General features: G+C 41.6%; 1 protein-coding gene and 1 long non-coding RNA gene across 2 annotated transcripts; one reads left to right on the plus strand and one right to left on the minus strand.

Moving 5' to 3' along the window:
• Positions 1–103: 103 nt before the first annotated feature.
• On the plus strand, positions 104–19,739 carry prmt5 (protein arginine methyltransferase 5). The gene is made up of 17 exons (XM_003229325.4): positions 104–268; positions 5,289–5,407; positions 6,311–6,396; positions 6,894–7,028; positions 7,604–7,719; positions 8,142–8,191; positions 8,330–8,493; positions 9,695–9,856; positions 10,097–10,174; positions 10,553–10,611; positions 11,819–11,941; positions 14,576–14,751; positions 15,860–15,969; positions 17,818–17,911; positions 18,200–18,316; positions 18,417–18,481; positions 19,371–19,739. Exons 1-17 carry the CDS (start codon positions 141–143, stop codon positions 19,521–19,523), a joined length of 1,935 nt encoding a protein of 644 aa, XP_003229373.1. The 5' UTR covers positions 104–140; the 3' UTR covers positions 19,524–19,739.
• LOC134292451 (uncharacterized) lies at positions 19,095–23,825 on the minus strand. Its single transcript, XR_009999701.1, has 2 exons — positions 23,230–23,825; positions 19,095–21,886 (listed from the first exon to the last, which is right to left on the minus strand). It is a non-coding gene; the product is annotated as an uncharacterized LOC134292451 (long non-coding RNA).
• Between the last annotated feature and the right edge of the window lie 9 nt (positions 23,826–23,834).

The raw sequence follows: 23,834 nt of genomic DNA on the forward strand, positions 1-23,834 counted from the left end.
GCCGGTGCTGACTCCGCCCCCTCCAGTCTGGCTTTGAAAGGCCTAATAGGATTGGCTGCTTTCTGTAAAACCGCTGTGGATTGGTCAAAGCGGCAGAGTGGGCGCGGGCACACGGTTCTGGCTTCTCTGTGTGGCGGGACATGGCGGCGACTACAGCGACGACGCCTGCGGTCGGGCCCGGGTCAGCGGCGGCTCGTGTCTCTTGCGGAAGGGACCTCAACTGCGTCCCGGAAGTGGCCAGCACTCTGGGGGCGGTCGCCCGGCAGGGGTGAGGAGGAGAACCACGTGGCATCGCCACATCTGGATGCATCCTATAGAGCAAGCCTGGGCCAATTTAGGCCCTCCAGGTGTTTTGGACTTCAACTCCCATCATTCCTAGCAGCCTCGGGCCCTTTCCTTTCCCCCCTCAGCCGCTTAAGCGGCTGAGGGGGAAAAGGAAGGGGCCTGAGGCTGCTAGGAATGATGGGAGTTGAAGTCCAAAACACCTGGAGGACCCAGGTTAGCCCATGCCTGATCTAAATGTTTAGGTGGGATCCCTTTTCCAGCAATTCGAATCCAGGGAAGAAGGAAGAGAAATAAGGATTTTGCTTTGGAAAGGCATGGCCTTTTAAAGGCCATAACCTTTTGGAAAAGCAGGAATCTCATAAACCTTTTGGAAACGTGACCCTTTTGGAGGTGAATTGGCATTCATGCTATTTGGAATAATCATAACTTTTTGTAAAGTGTGATCTTCCAGAGAAGAGTTAAATAGTGAATCGTCTTCTTAGTGGTAAATAAATATCCACTAGTATCCGTGCAAGGCAATTTAGGCTTCTCAGTTGTTAGACTGATATACCTGGTTGTCTCTCTGAGCTGTTAGGAACAAAGATACGTCAATGCGCAAAATATATTGTAGATCAGGCGTCCCCAAACTAAGGCCCATGGGCCGGATGCAGCCCTCCAAGGTCATTTATCTGGCCCCCACCTTCAGCTTTAGACTTAGGCTCATCCTAAGTCTGAAATGACTTGAAGGCACACAACAACAACAATCCTAATTAACTTGACTATCTCGCTGGCCAGAAGCAGGCCCACGCTTCCCATTGAAATCCTGATAGGTTTATGTTGGTTAAAATTGCTCTTATTTTTAAATATTGTATTGTTCTTTTGTGGGGTTTTTTGCACAACAAATAAGACTACATGTGCATATGAATTTGTATTTATTTCAAACTATAGTTCCCCCTCCCCCATACACTGAGGGACCATGGACCGACCCTCTGTTGTAGATGTTCAGAAGTGTTATTTCAGTTGCCCAAAAAAAAAATCTAAGTAAAGGTTTCCCCTGACATTACGTCTAGTCGTGTCCGACTCTGGGGGTTGGAGCACATCTCAATTTCTAAGCTGAAGAGCTATGTTGTCCTAGGTTATGTGGCCAGCATGATTGCATGGAGTGCTGTTACCTTCCTGTGGAAGCGTTACCTATTGATCTACTCACATGTGCATGTTTTCGAACTGCTAGGTTGGCAGAAGGTGGAACTAATAGCAGGAGCTCACTCTGCTCCCAGGATTCGAACCACCAACCTTTCGGTCAGCTAGCTCATCAGCTCAGCTGATTCCACCAGGGGTATCTACTCTCCCATAAAATATATTGCTTTTAAATCATGCTCTCAAGAGACCAAAAATTAGTCTTTGTTAATATTAACATAGTTGATTTACTTACAAACTTCATGTATTCAGCATACAGTTACATTTCTTATTGGTTGATAGTTTAAAGTTTAAACTAAAGTTTAAAAGATTGTTAGTCTGTGTGCAACAGAGAAGAGACAAACACAGAATGCTTTAAACTTTAAACAATCTGTTCTCTAAAGCATTCTGTGTTTGTCTCTTCTCTGTACTTACAGACTAACACTCTTTTCAGTCTAATACATTACTAAATATTGACTTAATAAAGACTGACTACACACTGCAGCATACTAACACTACTGACTTCATACTGTACTGACTGATGGAAACTGGCTTCTAAAATAGAGTCTCAATCTGAACAATTCCAGATCTGGTCACATGGTCTGCAATCCCTCCCACAACCTCAAACAACATAGAGTTAAGGGGCAACCTGCATATCAATTTATATTACATACAATATAGTAAGCAATCACAATTATATACATAACAAATAACTAGTATAGGAGACTTGTAGAAGATTGCTATTTCCAATAGTATGAGGGAAAGGGAGAAAGAAGGAAAGGAAGGAAAAGGAAGAAAAGGAAGGGAGAGAAGGAAAGATAAAGGACGGGAAGAAAGAAGGGATAAAGGGAAAAAAGAAAAAGAAGGCAAGAGAAAAGAAGAGAAAGGAAAGAAGAGGGGGAAGGTTTATGAGGCAAAGCAAGGGTAGGAAGAACCGGGGGGGGGGGGGGGGGTATTTTAAGGGGATGAAGGAAAGACATAGAAGGAAAATTCATACTTGAGCAGCACTTGAGTATATGCAATAGTATGTATATATAATCCAAAACACTTTTGGGCCCAAGCCTTTCAGCTAAGGATATTTAACCTATATTTTCCCAGCAAGGCTCCTGTGTCTTTAAATAAGTGCAAAGATTGGAGAGCTCCACAGGCCAAGCTTCACAGATGAGTAATGGAGAAAGGTCCATCCTGCAGAGGAATCTTTATTTTATTTATTTATTTATTTACATCACTTTTACCCTGCCTTTCTCTCCGAGGAGACTCAAAGCGCCTTACAGTAAATGGCAAAAATTCAATGCCTAAAAACAATGTAAAAACAACAATTCATATAAAACAATCTACAAAACAACAGTTCATATAAAACAGATACCATTACAAAATAAAATCACATTATATAAAATTTTAAGAATGTCCAAGATTAAAATCCATTCATCCAGAATCCTCAAGTCTTCGTACAGGTCATGTAAAGTCCATGTTCTCATTCATTAAAAGCTTGCGTTCACAACCATGTCTTTAAGACATGGTTCTTTCTTCAGACTTTGCTAACAGATTTGCTTATTTTCTTCTTTCACTGCTCTCTTATGAAGGAATGTGGATACTAGAGATTTTAGGGCAGAAAATATCAGCTAAGGGTGCATCTTCAGTGTAGAATTAATGCAGTTTGACACCACTTTCACTGAGATGGAATTCTGAAAGTTGTAGTTTGGTGAGGCAAAAGTACTCTTTGGCAGATAAGGTTAAAGACCTTGTCAAACTCCTTCCTTAGGCGATCCCTCGTAGTTCGAGTCTGATGGTCCTCCATTTCTTGGAAGATGCCTGTGCGTGGTTTTTTTTTAATGTGTGGAGGTCGGTGCATGGCCGGTCAACACATAGTCTTCACAGATTGAGGTCCCAGCAGTGGTGTGGTTAACACAAGAAGAGTGGCTTCTCAGTCTGTTGCAGCCTTCTTCCGCCTTCACAGCCGTTGTAATATGTACCATGTTATCCTCCGCCTGCTTGTCAAACTACAACTCTCAAGATTCTATAGCATTGAGCCAGGGCAGTCAAACTGTGTTGCTTCTATGCTGTAGCTGCACACTAAGACACTGACTTAAAGCCTTAAGAACCCAGCCCTGTTAAATCAGATCGAAGTCTCTGGGCAAGCGGTTAGGGAGTCTTTAAGACTCTTGGTGCCAGTAAAAACTAACTGGATTGACACTACGTAACCTGTCATTATTTTTTTAATGAAGCTGATGATAAAAGTTGCAACCTTGTGTTGTGTTCAGCTTTGCTGGAATTATAATAGAAAAGCTCACAGTGGGATTTTGAAAGTGGAATCTTTTATTAGTCTGCCAAAGATAATTGTGTGTTTGCCTCCTGCAATATGTACTTGCCTCTCTTATTCCAGTACAAGGCTTGTGGTCTCTGGATCCAATTGGCCCTTTTGCCAATGTAAAGAAAGTGTGTTTTAGGTTTCTGCGGGACACAATTGTCATGAGATGACAATTCTGAACCTTTACTTCACTAGCAGGAATAACTATATCTGCTCCTGTTTGTTCTATATATGGTGTCTCATAGAATACATCAAGTATGAATGGCGGATGCTTCTTTATCCCAAGGGGCAGAAAACCTGTACCTGATTTTATTGCTCCTCCTCCTGCAGTTACTTCATAGATAAATGGAAATTCTGGTGGTGCTTAATGGAATGGAAAGGGCCCAGTTCTGAGATGCTTCCAGTCAACTCAGAGCACCTTCCAAGAAGAGAAGCAATACAAACGAAAGTGCACCCCCCAATGTAGTAACAGATCTGGAAAGCTTTGTGCATTGTAAAGCTCTCCATCAAATTCCCATAGCTGCAAAATCCCTACTGGGCTGCAAGAAGAGATTAATCACTATGACAGTATTGCATAGTAGGCATCCAAAGTTGCCTCAAATTCAATTTTCTCTCCATCTAGAGTAAATAAGTGGAATTTACAATAGTATGAATTACCCCCTAATTTCCATTAATTTGGGGAGTTTATGCTAGTTGGGATTCATACGTAATTGGAATTAGTCCAGAAGTTTATGGTAAATGTTTCCAGGGAAGTAACTCTGTTAATCTCATGCAGTGAGAGCAATCAAGAGCCTTCTTGCATGTCAAAAGGAGATTTATTATGGCGTATATTTTCTGGGACTATACCAAAAGCATGAAGTATTCTTGCATATTGATGGCTTGGAGGGGAAGAAAAAAGAATGGCAGAAACTAACTTTTCCAGCAGGTGAACATTTCCGTAGATCTCTGGAGGCAATTCCCGCTTAAGATAGTAACTATTTACATACAAAATTATCTTCTCTATAAAAACCCTCAAGAATTCACCAGAGATCATTTTGTTTATCACTGCTATGAAGATACAGTAATTGAATGGGAGCGTGGGGAATAAAGTGAAATCTGTACTGATACATCATATTTTTATTCTAATTGATTGATGGTTTAATTAATTGATGAATAGTTAAGCAGAAAAATGACTAGCAGATTAATTTATGTATTCAAAGTGGTTTTATCACATCTTTCCACTTTTAGAAGTGGTCAAGGTGGATTACAATCTAATAGGCCTATTAAATAATAACATCCAAAGTATTTAGTAACAAAAGAGGGGAGAGACAACAGAGGAAAGATGTAATCTAATGTGTTGAAGAGAGTGGGAGTTCAGTTTCATGGTCTAATAGGACAAACACAAAGAAATGGCTATGAATAGAAAAGAAGGCCATCAGAGAAGAAGGCCAACATCTGCAGCATTGGAGGATATGCAGCCTTAGCTTTTAGTCTCGTAACAGAAGAATCTTACACCATTCTGTTTCTTCCAACCAACTTTATCTCATGTCTTATCCAACAGATTTGATTTCCTCTGCATGCCCATTTTCCACCCACGATACAAGCGGGAGTTTTTCCAGGAGCCAGCTAAAAAACGGCCAGGCCCTCAAACCCGTTCTGACCTATTGCTCTCAGGGAGAGGTAAGAACTTATTGCTTTCACTGACTCCTAAATTCAGAGTTATTGATTAATTTACTTGTGCTGTTTTTTCCTCCATCTCCAATGACTTGGGGTGGATTATAGTTTAAAGCGGGGCTTCTTTTCACTTGGGACCCCTTTCTGCCTAAGTAATGTTAACGTGATCCCAGCTATAAAGGTATATAAAATTGATATAAAAATCAAACATTTACTAATAATAAATCAGCATTTGCAGGGCTTGTTAAACTGGCTGATTTACTTTTTAATGACATACATCTGAAGCATTTCCTTCAGAGTCCATTGAAAGCACCATACAACAGATTTGTGTAAATGTCTAAAACAGTCACTAAGGTGGCATTCAGAATTTTTTTTACTAATACCAACTTTTTCAGGACCTCAACATTGAGCTAAGAGGACCCCACAGTTTTAGAAGCAGTAGTTTCAAGTGGTAGAAAATAAAATAGCCAATTAAAATGTGGCCACTACATTAAATACACTCCTGTTTAATCTTGGCTGGGAATACTAGCCTAATAATAATAATAATAATAATAATAATAGTATTTTTACCCACCTCTCTTCACGGCTTGAAGTGGGTTACAACACTGCTAAAACACATAATCAAACACATTATAATTTAAAAACCCTCTGTAGAATACATATAAAATGCATACAGAAAATACACAAATAAAGGATTTAGCTCTGGAATCAAATAGGAATAGAATGGAATTTCTCAGTCATATGGATGTGACTTAGGATCTTTTTGTGTGCTTTCTTACTGTCTGGTACATAAATGGTTCTATTTTTTTTTAAAAAAGACAATTTTGTTGAAAAAGCATGCCATATTCTCATCATAGCATTTGGCTGTAACTGCCTTACTCCGAATGACGTTTTGCTAATCCCATCTAGACTGGAATACACTGATTGTGGGCAAACTGTCCCCATGGATCCGAACTGATTCCAAAGTCGAGAAGGTTCGCAGGAATTCGGAGGCGGTAAGTGACCCTGGCATGTGAAAGTTTGGAAGGTGTTGCTCTTGCATAATAAACGCATTCAGTTGTATTCTTTGGGAGAGAAGGGTCTTGCTTTGTCTCACTCTTTGCAAATGGCATCTGCAACGATTATAAGCAAGGAAGTTTTGGGAGGGAGGGAATGCTTTCTACAGTTTTTGTGATCTTCTAGATCCTTAGTAGTTTAGTATACCGGTAATATCTTCATCCTTCCTCAACTTTATCCATCTCTGTCTAATCAGATTAGGTTTTCTAGAATTAAACACAACAAGTTGGATCGAGACTTAGCAATACTCTAAAAATACTCTGAAGGTGTTTGTTTTTTTTCTGACTGAGGTTCAAGTTCGTATCAGTGGAGTTACCTGGAGTATGACTGAGTCTGGATCCAATCTAGTGTGAAACAATTCATTATTTTCAAAAATGGCCCAGATGAAATTAAATGTACAAGTGTATCAAGACTTGTTCTTCTCTGTTCTTTGCAGGCCATGTTGGAGGAACTGAATTTTGGTGCATACTTGGGGCTCCCAGCCTTCCTCATACCCCTGACCCAGGCAGACAACCCTAATTTGGCACATGTTCTGTGTAACCATATCAGTACTGGGCATCATACATCCATGGTATGTGTAGTACCCCACCTTTGTTGAACCTTGTGGAATATCAACTTAACTATTCCCCCTGCTCTGAGTAGACACCTAGTTCCATTTCTTTTGCAGTTTTATTTCCAAATGGTGAATGTACAGATATGTTCATCAGGCAGATATGGGTATGGAATCACAGAGTACTGGGTTCTGTAATTTTGTATAGAATGAGTCTTGTCATATAAACACAATTTTTGGTTTATTAGGCAATCTGGAAGGAAAAAAACCCAAAATCCATACAGAATTTAACACACATTCAGAATTCTTCCACTAAACTAGCTGGCTGTGTGGATTGTGGTCCAACATATTTAGATAGTACCAGGTTGAGGAAGTTTGCAGACTCCATCTGAAATAACTGTTTTGGGGTGTTGCATTATACTACACAGTGCCTTTTCCTTCTACAAAGGGATCAACATAGCAACAGATCTGAAAGAAAACCCTGGAAAACATACACAGATTAATTTGCAGTCTACTGTACGGTCCAGCCTGGGGTATATAACTAAAAGCCCTTCTTCCTGTCTCGTATCTCTACTCCTTTGCCTCCTTTCCCACAGTTCTGGATGCGAGTGCCATTGCTGGCCCCAGAAGACTTGCGGGATGATGTGATTGAAAACGAGGCCATACAGGAGGATGGAGAGGAGTGTTCAGGGGAGGAAAAGACCTGGCAATGGTGAGTGAAGGCCACAGGAGTCTGAGCAAAACCACTGGGTAATACAGTTTTCTAGTCATGCTCTTCAGGTTGTCTGAATAATTGCAGCGAGCAGAATGCAATTACAAAACTGAGTCGATAATTGTCAATTTTTGCTTTATCCAGCTCAAAGCTTAAAGCAGCGGAAAACAAAAGTCCATGTAATAAATTGGGCAGAATGCGCAGTTCCTGAAACCCTTCTATTTTAACAATATTGGGAAGCACCACAAATGGGCCTAACCCACTGCAAAACACAGTGGCTTTGCTCATTCAAACCCAACCCATCCCCCATATTCTTCCAGTATATGTCTGGTTACTGACTCTCTAGAAAACAAAATATAAATAGCTTGTTCCTGATATTTCCTGCTTTCCTGTTTGTCCAAATTAGCTTCTTATTTTCATAGGTGGCACAACTTCCGGACACTGTGTGACTATAACAAGCGTGTTGCTGTTGGTGAGTGCTGCCATGTCAAAACTGTGACCACCACAATGGGGATGTTGTGGGCTCACACCCCATAACAACCTTGCTGTGGGGAGACTGGCCCCTCTCCTTTCCTTTTGACATCACTTCATTTTTTGCCCTTTTCCTCAGCCTTAGAAGTGGGAGCTGACTTACCCTCCAACCACGTCATGGACCGTTGGCTGGGAGAGCCCATCAAAGCTGCCATATTACCCACCAGCATCTTCCTGACCAATAAGAAAGGCTTCCCTGTTCTTTCCAAAATGCATCAGCGCCTCATCTTCCGCCTCCTCAAGGTCAGCCTCTTCCTTGTCTGTTTCCCTTTTTTGCAGTTTGTGTGAGTGTGGTGCTATTGAGATACCTTGGCCACTAAGGGGTTCATTCACACTAGACAGCCACACTTTTATCTGCCATGATTCCCTCCTATGAAATCCTGTAGTTGAGGAAGGCACCAGAACTCTCTGGCCAAGATGATATAACACCAGCGCTGCAAGAACTACATTGTTTGGTGGTGAAAAGAGCCAGGAAGAGGCCGATCAAACTGCCTACGAGAGAGAATTCCACAACTTGGGAGCAGCAACCATGAAGACTGTCTTCTGTGTTCTCATTCCACATTTGCATTGCTGGAGGAATGGAGTGAATGCATTCCACAGGAATATTTAAAGCTGAGCATAAATGTTTAAAACAAATAAATTTCCCCCGTTTTTCTGGAAAATCTGTGGCAGAAATCCTCCCTCTCTGAGATGTTGTTTCTCTTGCCTGGAAATCAGTGTCTTTCCAAAAGGACAAAACTGTAAAACAGCACTGTAGAAGCTATGGTTTGTAGTGCTTTTAATAAATGAAATCTATAAAAGAATGTGTTATAGCTGTCTATCAAAATGAAGACGGAGAAGCAGGAATAGGACAACTGTCTGGTAGCTCACTTCCAAATAACATGTGATCAGTGAGGTTGAGGCAAAGAGCCATGAAATTCATCAGACAGATTTTCCCCAACACCCTATTGTAAGGTGTAATTATTTTTAAAGTATGTGTAATTCAACTAATCTTGTAGTCTTTGCCTTTTTATTCTGGTCTGTTTCCCTCCCCATTTTTTGTTGTTGTTTCCCTGTGTCTATTTTTAGATTATAAATCCCTGGGGCAGGAACTTGTCAAATGTGTTTTGTATAGCATTATAGAAGCAGGGGAAAGCCGGTAATGTATAGTGGTTTGAGAGTTGCACTACTGCTCTGGAAGCCAGGGTTTGAATCCCTACTTGCTGTGGGAACCCACTTTTGGCAAGTCTAATCCTCAAGGGGGAGCGAAGAAACCCGCCTGAACACATCTTGCCAAGAAACCTCCATGATAGTTTGTCTTAGAGTTTCTGTAAGTCAGAAATGACTTGAAAGCATACAACAACACCACAGTAGTAGCTGATGTCATGAAAATAATATTATTAGTGGTGGGTTACAGCGGGGTGATCTTAGTTTGGATTGACCCCTTTTTTCTCCTACTTGTCAGCTTGAGGTACAGTTCATCATCACGGGTGCTCATCATCATCCGGAGAAGGAGTTTTGTTCTTACCTGCAGTACCTGGAATATCTCAGCCAGAACCGCCCGCCTCCTTCGGCCTATGAACTCTTTGCAAAGGGCTATGAAGACTACCTCCAGTCCCCTCTGCAGGTCAGTCATCTCTTTGTCAAGGTTTGGATTCAAGGGCAACTTCTGCTGTGAAATGACCTTGATCCATTTGCTCTTTCCCATCTTGGAAATGGGAATAATATTCAATCCATTTTAAGCATGAGGTCAGATGGGATTAATTCTGATATTGCACTGCATTATACAAATTCCCCACAATTCTTACTTGTTTTCCCCCTTTATTTTCCTGCTACAAATCAACTTCTTGGTGCTTTCTCTGTGTAGCCCTTGATGGACAATTTGGAGGCCCAGACCTACGAGGTGTTTGAGAAGGACCCCTTTAAGTACTCCCTGTACCAACAAGTGAGTGTGTATTCGGAAAGGTGTGGGTCAGGTTTGCTGTGGTATGTTCAGCATCTCTGAGGGTGGAGCCAGAAGCAGCAATTGGGGGCATGAAGGGAGGAGTTCTCAAAAACATAGGCAAAGTAAGTTTGACTGGAGAGGATGCAAGGGGGCAGCAGGTTGTATGAGGAAGGAAAGGTTAGAAAGATGGGGCTGGTATCTTTTTGATAAGCTGTCTAGTCTCACAGGATAGTGCACATTCCTCAGAACTGCTTGGGAACACAAAACCTAACAAGGCACTTCTTTAGTTTTATTTGCAGGGATTGTTACAAATGTATAGATAGCCTGGGGAAAACCAGCTTCTGCAGACATATTCCAATCTACTTTTTCCTCCTCTAGGCTATATACAAGTGCCTGCTAGACCGTGTGCCTGAGGAGGAGAAAGAAACCAATGTCCAGTGAGTACATATTGGGTTTTAATCCCAGCTGTTTGCTTTGCAACGGATTATAAGATTTCAGAAACACTTTTTGGCACTTCCTTTTGCTTGCCACATTTTAACCTTCGTAATAGGGTAATTCATGTCTCTTTGACTAGTAATGTCATCTTAATAGTAATTAAATGACGTCTGTTTAGCATTACTGCTCCCGTTTGTTTTTAATTGATTAAATGGGCACACTCTGAAATTCATACTTAGGAAGATGTAGATACTTCTGTCTTGGGATGCATCTACATTATGGTATGAATGCAGTTTGACACCATTTTATCTGCACTCAGTGATACAGAATACTGGGAGTTGTAGTTTGTTGAGGCAGCAACCTTTGCCAGAGAAGGCTAATGAGCTTGTAAAACTATAGCTTGTAAAACTATAGCATTCAGCCATGTCAGTTAAAGGGTGCCAAACTGCATTCATTCTAAAGTGTATATGCAATTCCAGACAGTCTTGCATTGCCTTCCAATAAGAACAAGAAAAGATTTACTGCTGATGCTTCTGGGAGTCCTTTGACATTAAACTGCACATCCAGCAAAACGCATTCCCATTTTCCTCTTTTTAATGATGTCATTTGTCTGACTTTTAAACGGATGCACCTTATGTGAAAATAACGAGAACAAATAATGAAAGTGTAAGGAACATGTGTTGTAATTTTAAAAGAAATCTGTAGTCTTCGACCTCATTGAGAAGATGTGAATGTGTCCATCTTAATTGAAATTAGCTCTGTTGAATACAGTGGACTTTCCCTGAAATAAACACAAGTAAGATTGGGCTGCACACAGTTGTTAAAGTGAAGCAACCCTAGCCTATGTTTAAGTGCAGCCTATCAGGAAGTGGTTACCGAATTGAAGTAATCGCTTTCTTTTATGACGCACATTAAGCACATCAGCGATTGCCATAAACTGCGGCCCATCTGCATATTGCAAGGCAACCCATTCTCAGCACTTCATTTACTTGCAGTATTTAGATGAGCTTAGTTTATGGCGAGTACTGATGTATTTTCTGGGTACATGGCTATAACTCTCTCCAGCTGGGATGTGAATTTTAGCAGCATTGTTCTCAACAGGATGCAGCGCAGCTTGAAAACAAGCTTTCAAAATGTCCCGTTGATTTTTATCCCCTTCGGGATCTTACGCTTTTTTTTCTTTTTTCTTTTGCTTCTCCTGATCCTCAGGGTTGTGATGGTTCTGGGGGCAGGCCGGGGCCCCCTTGTGAACGCCTCCCTTCGAGCTGCCCGGCAGGCCAACCGGCACATCAAGATTTATGCTGTGGAGAAAAACCCCAATGCTGTTGTGACGTGAGTACTTTCTGGCTCCCGTTGTCAATCCTTCTCTTGTGCATAACTGTCTGCAGGGGAAAGGAACTAAAAGGAATGTGCTGTTGAAATGGCTTTGTGATAAAACAATTGTCATTCTACTCAAAACTCTTTGTCTGACTATGAGCAAGGGGAGCTCTATCAGCTCTATGATTCTATTTACATTTAAAAAAACCTCAGCCAAAATAGGTCCTCTTTACATAGTCATTTTGTTCCCATCCAACCTGCCTTTTTCCCATTCTTCATTCTTTAGCTGGAATTTTTTTTAGCAGCATCCATATGCAGAGCATGAGAATGGAGGGTTGGAGAGACACAGATTTCAATCTTGGGTTGCAGAAGAGGACTTGTAGTAAGCCATTAAATAAAGCCTACGTTGGGAAAGAATGCTATTCTAATTGACCTTACTGTACTTTTTATGTGCCTGCCCACAATGGGCAAAGTAAGCAGCAGCTGCCTCCAGAATTCCTCACAGAGAAGTCATAGGTATCAAACAAAGGAGAACAGAAAAGCCTGCCCTACTAGCTACCTCCAGCATGTAAAGATAGTTCTATACTTTGAGCCACCAAAATAAAAATTGTAACAAAAATGGAGACTGATAAAGTTATCCTTGCATTCATTTTGGAAGAAGCTTTTTGAATATTTTAGAATACTGTTCTAAAATATTCAAAATTGTTATGTTATGCAAGGCTTACCTGACCTAGTTTCATATGTGCATAGTTTACATTTTAAATAACACATTTGCTAAAACAAGTTGTACTTTTTTGGTGGTGTAGGGACTTCACCTTATGCATTCCATGTTATTCCTACCTTTAGTATTAGATTGTCTATTAAAAAAGTAATCCTCAAGATCACAGCTTATTCTTAATGACGAATTTTAAAACTTGCATCTTATGTTTAGTCTCTGTTTTGTGTATTTGAATATGTATTTTGTGGAAATATGTTTAAATATGTGTATTTTAAAGAATGTTTTAGATGAATGTGTATTTTACAATGTAACCCGCCTCAAATCGTGAGGAGAGGCAGAAATAATAATAATAATAATAATAATACTGAAGAATGTCAAAAGACAAAGAGTGAATACCGTAAAAACACAATCCAGAGCAAAAGCGAAAACTGGCGAAAGAAGGCTCTCCATGGACAGTTCCTGGGAAAAATTGAGAGCCAAATTGACAAAGAAAAAACATGGCTGTGGCTCACAAATGGGACTTTGAAAAAGGAGATCGAGGGCCTGATTCTGGCAGCCTAAGAACAAGCCATTAGAACCAATGCCATCAAAGCCAAAATTGAAAAGTCGACAACAGATCCCAAATGTAGACTCTGCAAGGAAGCAGAGGAAACAATAGATCACATCCTCAGCTGCTGTGAGAAGATCACACAGACAGACTACAAGCAGAGGCATAACACCGTTGTTCAGATGATTCATTGGAACTTGTGCCACAAATACCATTTGCCTGCAACAAAGAACTGGTGGGATCACAAGCCAGAAAAAGTTAGAGAATGAACATGTCAAGCTACTCTGGGACTTCCGAATTCAAACAGAGTTTTGGAGCACAACACTCCTGTCCTCACGGTCGTGTTAAAAAACAAAGTATGGATTGTCAATGTTGCAATCCCAGGTGACAGCAGGATTGAAGAGAAACAACTGGAAAAGCTGACACGATATGAGGATTTAAAGATCAAACTGCAAAGACTCTGGCACAAGCCAGTCAAGGTGGTCCCAGTGGTGATCGGCACACTGTGTGCAGTGCCTAAAAGCCTTGGCCTGCACTTAAACACAATCGGCGCTGACAAAATTACCAGCTGCAGAAGGCCACCTGACTGGGATCTGCATGCATTATTCGCCAATACATCACGCAGCCCTAGACACTTGGGAAGTGTCCGACGTGTGATCCAATACAACAGCCAGCAGAGTGCCTGCTGTGGACTCATCTTGTTGTGATTCAAATAATAATAATGTTAATTGAGCTATATTTATAGCATTTTACCTGTCTTTAGCCTGTCTCAATTTATGAGCATCCTCCATATATGCTGGACTACAATCCCCATCATCATGGCCAGTCATTTTGAATGGTGGGATTTGTAATCCAGCACATCAAGAGGGTATTGGATTGAGGTTTTTTCTTCTGGGGATCAATAGTAAAATGGCTATGTGACAGTTGAGGGAGGGTAAAAGGCCGATGGTATTTCTGTGGGAAAAGTAGGTGTCCTGGCATCTCTTTTCTCCTGCTTTGTAGCTGGGCAGAATGGCCACTGCTAAGTAGCAGTTGCAGGAGAGCCAACTCTTGAATCTTAAGGATAAAAGATCATACCTTTGTCGTAATAGTGTTGTTGCTATGGTTACTGGTTGATAACTAGAAAATATGAGATTGCAGTTTTCATTGCTCTCTGTGGGCCATTGGAGCCGCTTTGGATGAAATGTCCCCGAGGAGGAAGCACAGTGGGAAATGTCAGAGGAAACCAAAATCCCTGATGTTTTGCTGATTGGAGAGTTGTGCTTGATGTTTTTAATTGATGAATATACCATTTATGTAGTGAGGGCATAAACCCTTGCTCAGGTTGAAGAGATCAGCCCCTGGACCTTGACTGCTGCTTTCCCTTTTGTTCCTCCACCTACAGATTGGAGAGCTGGCAGTATGAGGAGTGGGGCTCGCAGGTGACAGTGGTTTCTGGTGACATGCGGGAATGGGAGGCTCCAGAGAAGGCGGATCTCATGGTGTCGGAATTGCTGGGATCTTTTGCTGACAACGAGCTTTCCCCCGAGTGTCTGGATGGGGCAGATCACTGTCTAAAAGGTGGGGGCAGAGCATCCGGCACAGCAGGGAGGGCCCATGGATAGAGATGTGAAAATTCTGGCATTCGTGAAATGGGGGTGGATGGGTTAAAGAAATTGGAAACATTTTAAAATATGATATTAGTGTCCTTTACAGCAGAGGTGTCAAGCTCATTTTCATCTAGGGCCATATCAGTCTCACAATTGCCTTCAGAAGGCTGTTGAATCCATGAACAGAGAATCCGTGGATAGAGAAAGCCAACTGTACTTTTACATAGTGGTCGGTGCGTTTCAATTTTTACCAAATTTGGATTCCCAGATGTTATTGAATGGTAATTCCCATCACTTTTGATGGTCTGCCATGCAGATTGCGGGTGATGAGAATTGCAACCCAACGGCACCCAGTGAATGGACATTTTAAAGTCCGATCTCATATCCACAAACCTTGCCTCTAAATTCTAACCCCCCTCTCCTGAATAAACAGGAAGCTACAGGCTTCCAAATGTTATTGTATCACAACTCCCATCAGATCTAGTCATGATGTATCATGAATTGTAGTCCAGCATCTGGAGCACATAAAATGACATGGAGGTTTGGATTTGGCCCATGGGCCTTGAGTTTGATACTTGCCCTTAGTCACTTTGTTACCTTAGGAGCATAAAGTGTACTCTCTACTTTGGCGTGGTACGAAATTACCATGTTTGGAATGTTTACTACCTGTAAACATACCACCGTTGATTTGGACAATGATTACAAATCAAATTTTATTTTTCAAGTTGCTACATTGGGATCAAGAAGGGATATAAATAAATAAATACATTTTTACAAATGGAGCTGTGAGCTTCTCAATGCTAAGGAGCTCCTACAATGTAAGGAAACCCTTTTTTGTTTTGTTTTTCTGCAGTTTATGACAAACAAGCAAAAACAGCAACAAAAATAGAAGAAACACTCAGACTTAGCAAAACAAAAATAATTGTTTTGTCTCTTCTAGTACCTTATAAGGTGGCATAAAGCCCTTGTTCCCATAAAAAGGAAATAAAGACCAATAGTTGCATTGATCCAATACTGTTGACAGTGTTACATAAAAGTCTTCCTGTTAAATACATCTGATCTTTTCTGTCCTTATGCAGAGGGGGGTGTCAGTATTCCCTGTGACTATACCTCCTTCTTGGGCCCAATCTCCTCCTCAAAGCTCTACAATGAAGTTCGTGCCTGTCGTGAAAAAGACCGTGATCCAGAGGTGAGGCTTTCTCTATACACGGCTTACTGCTTGACATTTTTAAAGCTCTGAAGCTGTTCTGTGTGAAAGAATAATCGCATCTCCGTGCTTCAGTAAAAGCAGGGTCCCTTGTGATTCCTTATGAGCTCTCAAAATTACAAAAGTGGAAGAAGGAACTATTCCCAACCATCAACAGTGAATAGATGCTAACAGGGTTGTTTAAAAGCCTTGAAATATTACATTATCAGATACGTACATGCAAGGACTTTGCAGGGCTTGAAGATCAAGTATTTGAATTCAGGAAAAGCCACATTTGACTAACCCAGTTACTGCAGCATACATTTGTACCGAGAAAATGTCCTGTTAATCATGTGTTAAATCTTTTAGGTGCTACAAAATTGGGTTTAGCTCAGTTTTGAAAATGTCTCAACTCTATGTAAATTCCTTCAGAAATAATGGATTCTTGTCACAAGTACACTCAGCCAGATTTTCTGTCTACTGATTTCAGTTTAAAACCATTTATGACTCATAAGGCAGCTTATTAATATGCTCAAAGGAGAAGATTGTATCATTGTTTTTTCTCTTAAAGTGTAATTAATTTTGAAATGGTTTATACTTCAGTCCCCAAATTTTTAGCACTGCGGTAACTTAAAATTTCAGCCGAGTATTTAGAAATACAGATTAGGTATCTGTACCATTAGGTACCAAGTAAACACAAGAAATAGAAGAATTCTAGATGTGAATAGTTTTCAATATTCAATGTTGCAAGAAAATTACATGGAGGGAACAGAATTCTTATTTTGAAAGGTACCCCACCAGAACTACACCCCTGGTACCGTACAAAACTACAAATCTTAGCATTCCATAGGATGGAGCTATATGTCAGTGGAAATTGTATCAAAGTGTTGTAACTGAATAGGATAATATAGTTAGATGCCCTGGAAGCTGCCAGATCAGAAAGTAGACTCTGGGGGCATCAATGGCCACAAAAAGGTTTTGAGTTCTGCACTTAGCTATCCTAGTGTTTTTATCATTTCTCAGTATAATTCTGGCTTTCCTAGACAGATGCCTCCTCCGGAAGCATTGGACTGAAGTAAAAGTTACAGACCAGTACATCTGCATGCCACCAGACTGACAGAGATTATTGTGAATCATGCAAACAAATAAAATATGCCTTTATGTTGGTGTCGGCACTTATCTGTATAGCACCATGAGTGCATATGTTTAAAAATAAATCAGACCCAGCAAAGGTGTACAGATTAATTAGATATGTATAGATTTTGCAGAATTGATTCTTATTCTGTTGAACAGAAGAGATCTATGCATGCCAATTTCCTCTGACTTCATCTATCCTTCTCTCTTCCTGCTTTCAGCTCTGAGGTGTCACCTGGCATCACTCAGACTCTTTCAAGACTATTTCAGTCTTAAATGTGCAGCTCTAAGAAACTTGTTTTTCAAAAAGCAAAAGCAAAAGTGATTAGAATGGCCCGCTCTTCATCCAAATTCTTCCCAGCTTTGAGAGTATTTGTAGATCAATAACTTGCACAAAGAAAACCTTGACATTGATGCATTTGTGAAAGAGTCAGAATGAAAACCTAGAGTGTCGGGTGAAACAGACCATAACAATAAGGGAAATCAATGAATTGAATCAAGCTATTCTAAATTTACCATTTCATCTGCAAATCAGTGGTTGAAATAAAGCTATAACTTTATTTATAAGTAGGTATTGTTGTTATATTTTCCCACTCCATTGGAAGCTTGAAGGTCAAAAAATGATAAATTCCCTATAAGAGGTTTTTCCCCAATGATGCATTTTAGAATTATGTCTTTCTCATTTTTTGTTAATTTCCTGTCTGTTCTCATCTCAAGGCTCAGTTTGAAATGCCTTACGTTGTTCGGCTTCACAACTTCCACCCGTTAGCACCCCCAAAGGCCTGCTTCACCTTTAGGCATCCCAGCCCAGGTAAGAAAAATGCTGCAGTGGAGCCAACTGCATACTCATTGCTATGGGTTGGATTTGGTTTGATTATACCTGTGGATGTGGGTGGGGCAGAGATTTCTACATGCGTTTTTTTAAAAACCACGTCCTTTGCTACATAATGTGTTAGCACACAATGGGTAGTCGGACTAAATCCTTTAGTCCTACAAAATACAGGGTGTGTGTTTTTTATAGATGTACCTTTATGCCATCCTTATAGGACTATAACTTAGCCTGATCCCACCCTCTCATCATGTCTTTTCCATTATGTAGGTCCTGTTAAAGACAACAACCGCTATCAGACGCTAGAATTCCAGGTGGATGTGAACACAGTGCTTCATGGTTTTGCTGGCTACTTTGAGACCACATTATATGGCGATGTCATTCTCAGTGAGTTTAATGGAAAAGAAAAAGCTTTCAGGTTGAGGAAGAATAGGTGACATAGTCCAGATGATTCAAAACATGTGCTTTTCATGTTTTCCTCTCCTAGGTATTCGGCCTGAAACCCACTCACCAGGCATGTTTTCGTGGTTCCCTATTTTTTTCCCCATCAAGGTGAGGGCTTGTTAAATCCTTCTTGTTTACTCAGTCCTGCATTAATAGTTATATCCTGGGCAGTAACATTTTTTCACGCAGAAAATTTCATATTGTAAAATTTTAGTGTGCCTCTGTATTTTTCCACCTTTCAAGAGTATTCCAGGTTAATGATACTATCTTCTGATATGGTGGCAGCTATGTTTGTTTCTCTCATCTCGATGATGATGTTACTTCTTATCCACCTCTCATGCCTCTAGGCGGGGCACAACATACTTAAAACACATAATCATAAAAATTTAATAAAATACATATATTAATATACACAAAACAATTAAAAATTCAAGTCATGCCATGTATTTCCCTTCCATTCTTTCTGCCATGTCTTGTGTATATCTGTCTTTTGTTTTCATCATTTGATATCACTTTATTTCTTCCTCCTTTTGCTATGTTAGTTATTTGGAATATTGGGTGGTTCTTATAAATTAGTTTTATTTGAGTGATAAAAACAAAGCATGCTAGAGTAGGAAAAGCAGAAGAAACAACAATTGTAGAACTATTGAACTATAATTGTGTTTTTTCTTAAACTTACATTCTTGTGGACAAAGAAGAGTCTACTTAGGAGTCCCAGGTGTAGAGCTTGTATTAGTTTATTTATGTATTTATTTACAGTATTTATATTCCGCCCTTCTCACCCCGAAGGGGACTCAGGGCGGATCACATTATGTACATATAGGGCAAACATTCAATGCCCATAAACACATTGAGACAGAGACAACAGACAGACAGATGCAGAGGCAGTTACCAGGGCTTCTGCAGATTGGAAAGCTTATGACTCATCAGCTGTGTTGGATGTTGTATTCTTGGCCAGTACATAGTATCTCTGCTCATGACACTCTTTTGCCCACAGCACCCCATGAACATCCAGGCAGGTGAGCACATCCAGGTGGCTTTCTGGCGTTGCAGCACTTCCAAGAAGGTTTGGTACGAGTGGGCCGTCATCTCCCCTATGTGCTCTGTCATCCACAATCCCACAGGACGTTCCTACACCATTGGGCTGTGAGCAGGAGTCCAATCAATTCCCTTTGAACAGTATCCCCCTTGCCTCTAACACTGAGATGCAAGAGAGGCATTTTGGAATAGCATGAAAGACTCGATATACAGAGGCAAAAGATCTCCCAGCGTCTGTTGGGTGTAGGTCAGAGGAAGGTCCTTTGCTTGGATTCATCCTCCTATGTTCTTCTGATTTATGACATTTCAATAAAGTGACTGAAATGCATATTTGCACTTGCTGTCAATGGAGAAGTAAGATTTTGGTTACAGATGTGCATGAAGAGGGATACCGTTTTTATTGAGTCCACTGACACACAGTGTTCATTTAAGACAAGTTCAAGAAAGAATTTTAAAATGTTGGGATACTTACATTTTAGTGGTCCTTTAAGCCTTTGGTAACCCGAAACTGTTACAGTCTCTCAAGCCAAAAAAAAACACAGGTTACGAAGGAAGAAACAAGGACTTTATGTATTATTTGCACAAGGAAGAACAAAGCTTTGTGAATTCTTACTGCCTTTTTGTTGGTATTTTTAAGCACTTACATGCTGTTGCTAATTGGCTGTTGTTTCCTATCTTCTAATTGGCTGTTGTCCTACATCCTATATGTGTGAACTGTGCATCTTTCATGCCAGGTGTTTACCTAAATGCCCTTGTTTTTTGTAACTTTTCTTTAAACAAAGGGCTTGTGTTTAACCAGACAGGAGTCATTCTTAGATTAGAATGAAATCTAACAGTATTTGTTCACCCTGTGTGTCTAATTCATCACTGTCATGTTTATTTATAGAAAGCTCTCTTGGTGTCCAACCTATTATTAGCAGTGCAATTTAGCCGTGAGAGGTAAATAGAAGTTCCACGTAGAATGACTCTTGATGCCAACAAGAGCGGCTTAGGGATCTGGGGATGTTTCACCTGGAAAAGAGATGGCTAAGAAGGAACATAGCAGCCATGTTTTAATACATGACAGGATGTCCTATTGAGGAGGGGCAAGCTTCTTTTTTCTGCTCTGGAGACAAAGGCGCAATAGAGGAGTGGATTCAGATTGCACGAAAAGAGATTCCACCTAAACACGAAGAAGGACTTTATTTCAATAACAGCCTTTCAGTAGTAGAATGTGCTGTCTTGGGATTATGAATGAGTCTCCTTCTCTGGCAATTTTTAAACAGAGGCTTTTAAAAAAATTGTGTCAGAAGCAACTTGAAGACATACTCCAAGTCGCGAATGGTGTGAGAGAATTGACCGTCTACTGAGATATTGCCCAGGGGATGCCTCTCTCATGTCTGTGCAAGCTAGAACTAACGGGAGCTCACCCCATCTCACAGATTTGAACTGGCTACCTTCAGGTCAGCAACCCAACCCGAAAGTCAGCAGTCCAGCCAGCACAAGGGTTTATCCCATTGTGCCACTGCTGCTCAATGGCTGGGTGGCCATTTGTCGGGAGGGCTCTATTTTTTCCTGCAATGATAGGATGGGGTTGGGACAGACAGCTCTTGGAGTCTCTTCCAGTTCTATGATCAAGAGGCTTTTGTAAGATTTTCTGAATCATTGGCCCAATCTGCCAGAACAGTCCCTGCCTAATGCTATCTGAATCATTCTCCAGACTGAATTTCGCGGCTGAATCTTCTACGCTCTCTCCTTCGCACCTTTAATGGGATTTTAAAGGCATGACAGTGAAACAAATTGCAAGCTGGTTTAAACTCACAGCAGCGCTGTGCCTATGTACCTGGAGGCTGGCATAAAAAAAATGCAACAAACTCAGCTAACCGGCACATATTAGGATTGGTAGATTCCGTGTAAATGTAGTTTCTGGTTGCTTCTGAGTTACTATTCAAAATTGTTATTTATTCATCACTTCCAGCCCACGCCAGAGCTCCCTGTTGGCAGTGGCCACTCCCAGCTCCTTCAAGGTCAAGCCAGTCACGTCAAGGATTAACATCCATCCATCTTGCCCATGGTCGGCGTCTCTTCCTTTTTCCTTCCTTTCCCCCCTCCCCCCATCATTCTCTTCTTCAAGCTTTCCTGTCTTCTCATTATGTGGCCAAAGTACTTCATCTCTGCCTCTAATATCCTTCCCTCCAGTGAGCAGTTGGGCATTATTTCCTGGAGTATGGACTGGTTTGATCTTCTCTAGGCATTCAGAATTTTCCTTGAACACCACAGTTGATATCTTCCTTCTCTCAGGCTTCCTTATGGTCCAGCTCTTCCATCCATAGGTTACTATAGTGAATACCATTGCTTTAACACTGTGGACCTTTGTTGCCAGTGGGATGTGTCTACTCGTAACTATTTTATCGAAATTGGTTATTGCTCTCCTCCCAAGAAGTAGACGTCTTCTGATTTTCTGGCTGCAGTCTATGTATGCACTCATCTTTGCGCCTAGAAATACAAAGTCAGTCACTGCCTCCACGCTTTCTTCCTCTATTTGCTGTTTATCAATCAGTCTGGTTGCCATAATCTTTGTTCAAAATAGGCCTAACTAATACTATTTCCCAGCCTTGGGGAAACTTCGTCCCTCCTGGTGTTTTGGACTTTAACTCACACCATTCCTGGCCTCAGGCCCTTTCCTTTTCCCCCTCAGCTGCTTAATGGTGGGAGAATGGTGGGAGTTGAAGTCCAAAACACCTGGAAGGACTGATCTCCTGTATACGCAGTGGCTGAAGAATGGCCTCACAAGGAGTGTAACAGATGAGTACCACTCCCAACAAAGATATAGGTGTGGGTTATCTTTAAGAAGTATCTGCTTTCCACCTACGTAACCGTGAAGCCAACAGGAAACTGAAAGTTACTTGGGAAGGCCAAGAGCTCGAACACTGTTTCCATCCTAAATACCTTGGTGTCACCTTAGATCGAACACTAACATATAGGAAACACTGCATGAACACCAAGCACAAAGTAGCTGCATGCAATAACATCCTGCGGAAACTGACTGGCAGCGCAAGGGGTGCAGACCCACAAGTAATAAGAACATCAGCCTTGGCCCTGTCTTTCTCAACTGCAGAGTACGTCTGTCCTGTTTGGCACAAGTCTGCCCATGCAAAGCAGGTGGACATAGCACTGAATGAAACATGCAGAATCATCACAGGCTGCCTTAAACCTACACCTGTTGATAAACTCCACAAGTTAGCTGGCATGGCCCCTCCTGACGTGCGACAGGAAGTCGCTGCTAACTGCGAGAGAAAAAAGGCCGAACATTGTGAAAGCCATCCACTGCATGACTATCAGCCTCCACCCACCAGACTCAAATCAAGGAAGGGCTTCATGAGAACCACCACTCCTCTTGATGTTTCTCCAGCAGCAGCAAGGGTGTCCCTCTGGGCAGCTAAACCTGGCAATTCTAACTGGATGGCCCCCTATGATGGTCTTCCTCCAGGGGCAAACCAAGAATGGGCAACTTGGAAGTCCCTAAACAGACTGAGAAGCGGAGTGGGCAGATCAAAAGACAATCTGGCAAGATGGCACTACCTGGAGGAATCCTCCACCTTGTGTGACTGTGGAACAGAACAAACAACTCCGCATATGTATGCTTGCCCACAATGCCCTGCCTCATGTACGGAGGAGGAGTTGTTTAAAGCTACGGACAATGCGGTTGCTGTTGCCCGCTTTTGGTCCAAAACTATTTAGTTGCTTGTGATTTCCTCCCCCCCCCCCCCCATCATTTTGAAATGTATTTGTCGTGCAATGCTTTTGACACGAAATAAATAAATCTGAAGGGGTTAAACCTGGAACGAGGTCGGCCAGTGGTCGTGGCGAAAGCGGCAGGAGGGGGAGCCATTTTGGAAGCGAGAAAAAGGCCTGCAGGCACAAGCCACGCAGTTAGGCCTCTTCCTCTTCTGCCGGCGATTGGTTCCTGCTCCGAGAGCAAGACGGGCCTAGCAGTAGGAAGAGCCTGTCTGCTGTTGCCATGGGAACTGCGCCTTGCCTGCGCGCGGTGACCTTCGCCCTCTAGCCTCAGAGGGGGAAAAAGCCCTTTCCCAACACCACAACAACAACTCGACCAATCAGAGCTCCGTTTGCATTAGCTTGGTTGAGATACTTCCTCTTCACCGAACGTCAGCCAGTAATAATCGCTGTAGCGAAGAATCGCTCTACGTTGTCTCTTCTCTCACCCAATCAGTAGACGGCTTTAAAGTCCCTCTATTAGATTGCCCAATCGGCTGTAAGCAGAGCCTGCCTCCGTCTTTCATCAATTGGGTCCCTTTGCAGAGGGGGCGGGCCGAGAAACGTGAGGGAATCTCAGATTGTCTGAACTCCTATCGAATGGGAGTTGAACGTCATGGACGCGGAGCCAATCACTGTCCGACCTTCCTATCGCCCCGCCCTCGAC

The sequence above is a fragment of the Anolis carolinensis genome, chromosome 6, assembly GCF_035594765.1.
Source record: "Anolis carolinensis isolate JA03-04 chromosome 6, rAnoCar3.1.pri, whole genome shotgun sequence".
Classification (NCBI taxonomy): Eukaryota; Metazoa; Chordata; class Lepidosauria; order Squamata; family Dactyloidae; genus Anolis; species Anolis carolinensis.

What these genes read in the sequence shown, in the direction of transcription:
- prmt5 (XM_003229325.4), top strand. Translation starts at nt 141, where the DNA reads ATGGCGGCGACTACAGCGACGACGCCTGCGGTCGGGCCCGGGTCAGCG. An exon ending in TAACAAGCGTGTTGCTGTTG is followed by an intron (nt 8,192 to 8,329) that starts GTGAGTGCTGCC and finishes CCTTTTCCTCAG; the next exon opens with CCTTAGAAGTGGGAGCTGAC. An exon ending in AACCCCAATGCTGTTGTGAC is followed by an intron (nt 11,942 to 14,575) that starts GTGAGTACTTTC and finishes CTCCACCTACAG; the next exon opens with ATTGGAGAGCTGGCAGTATG.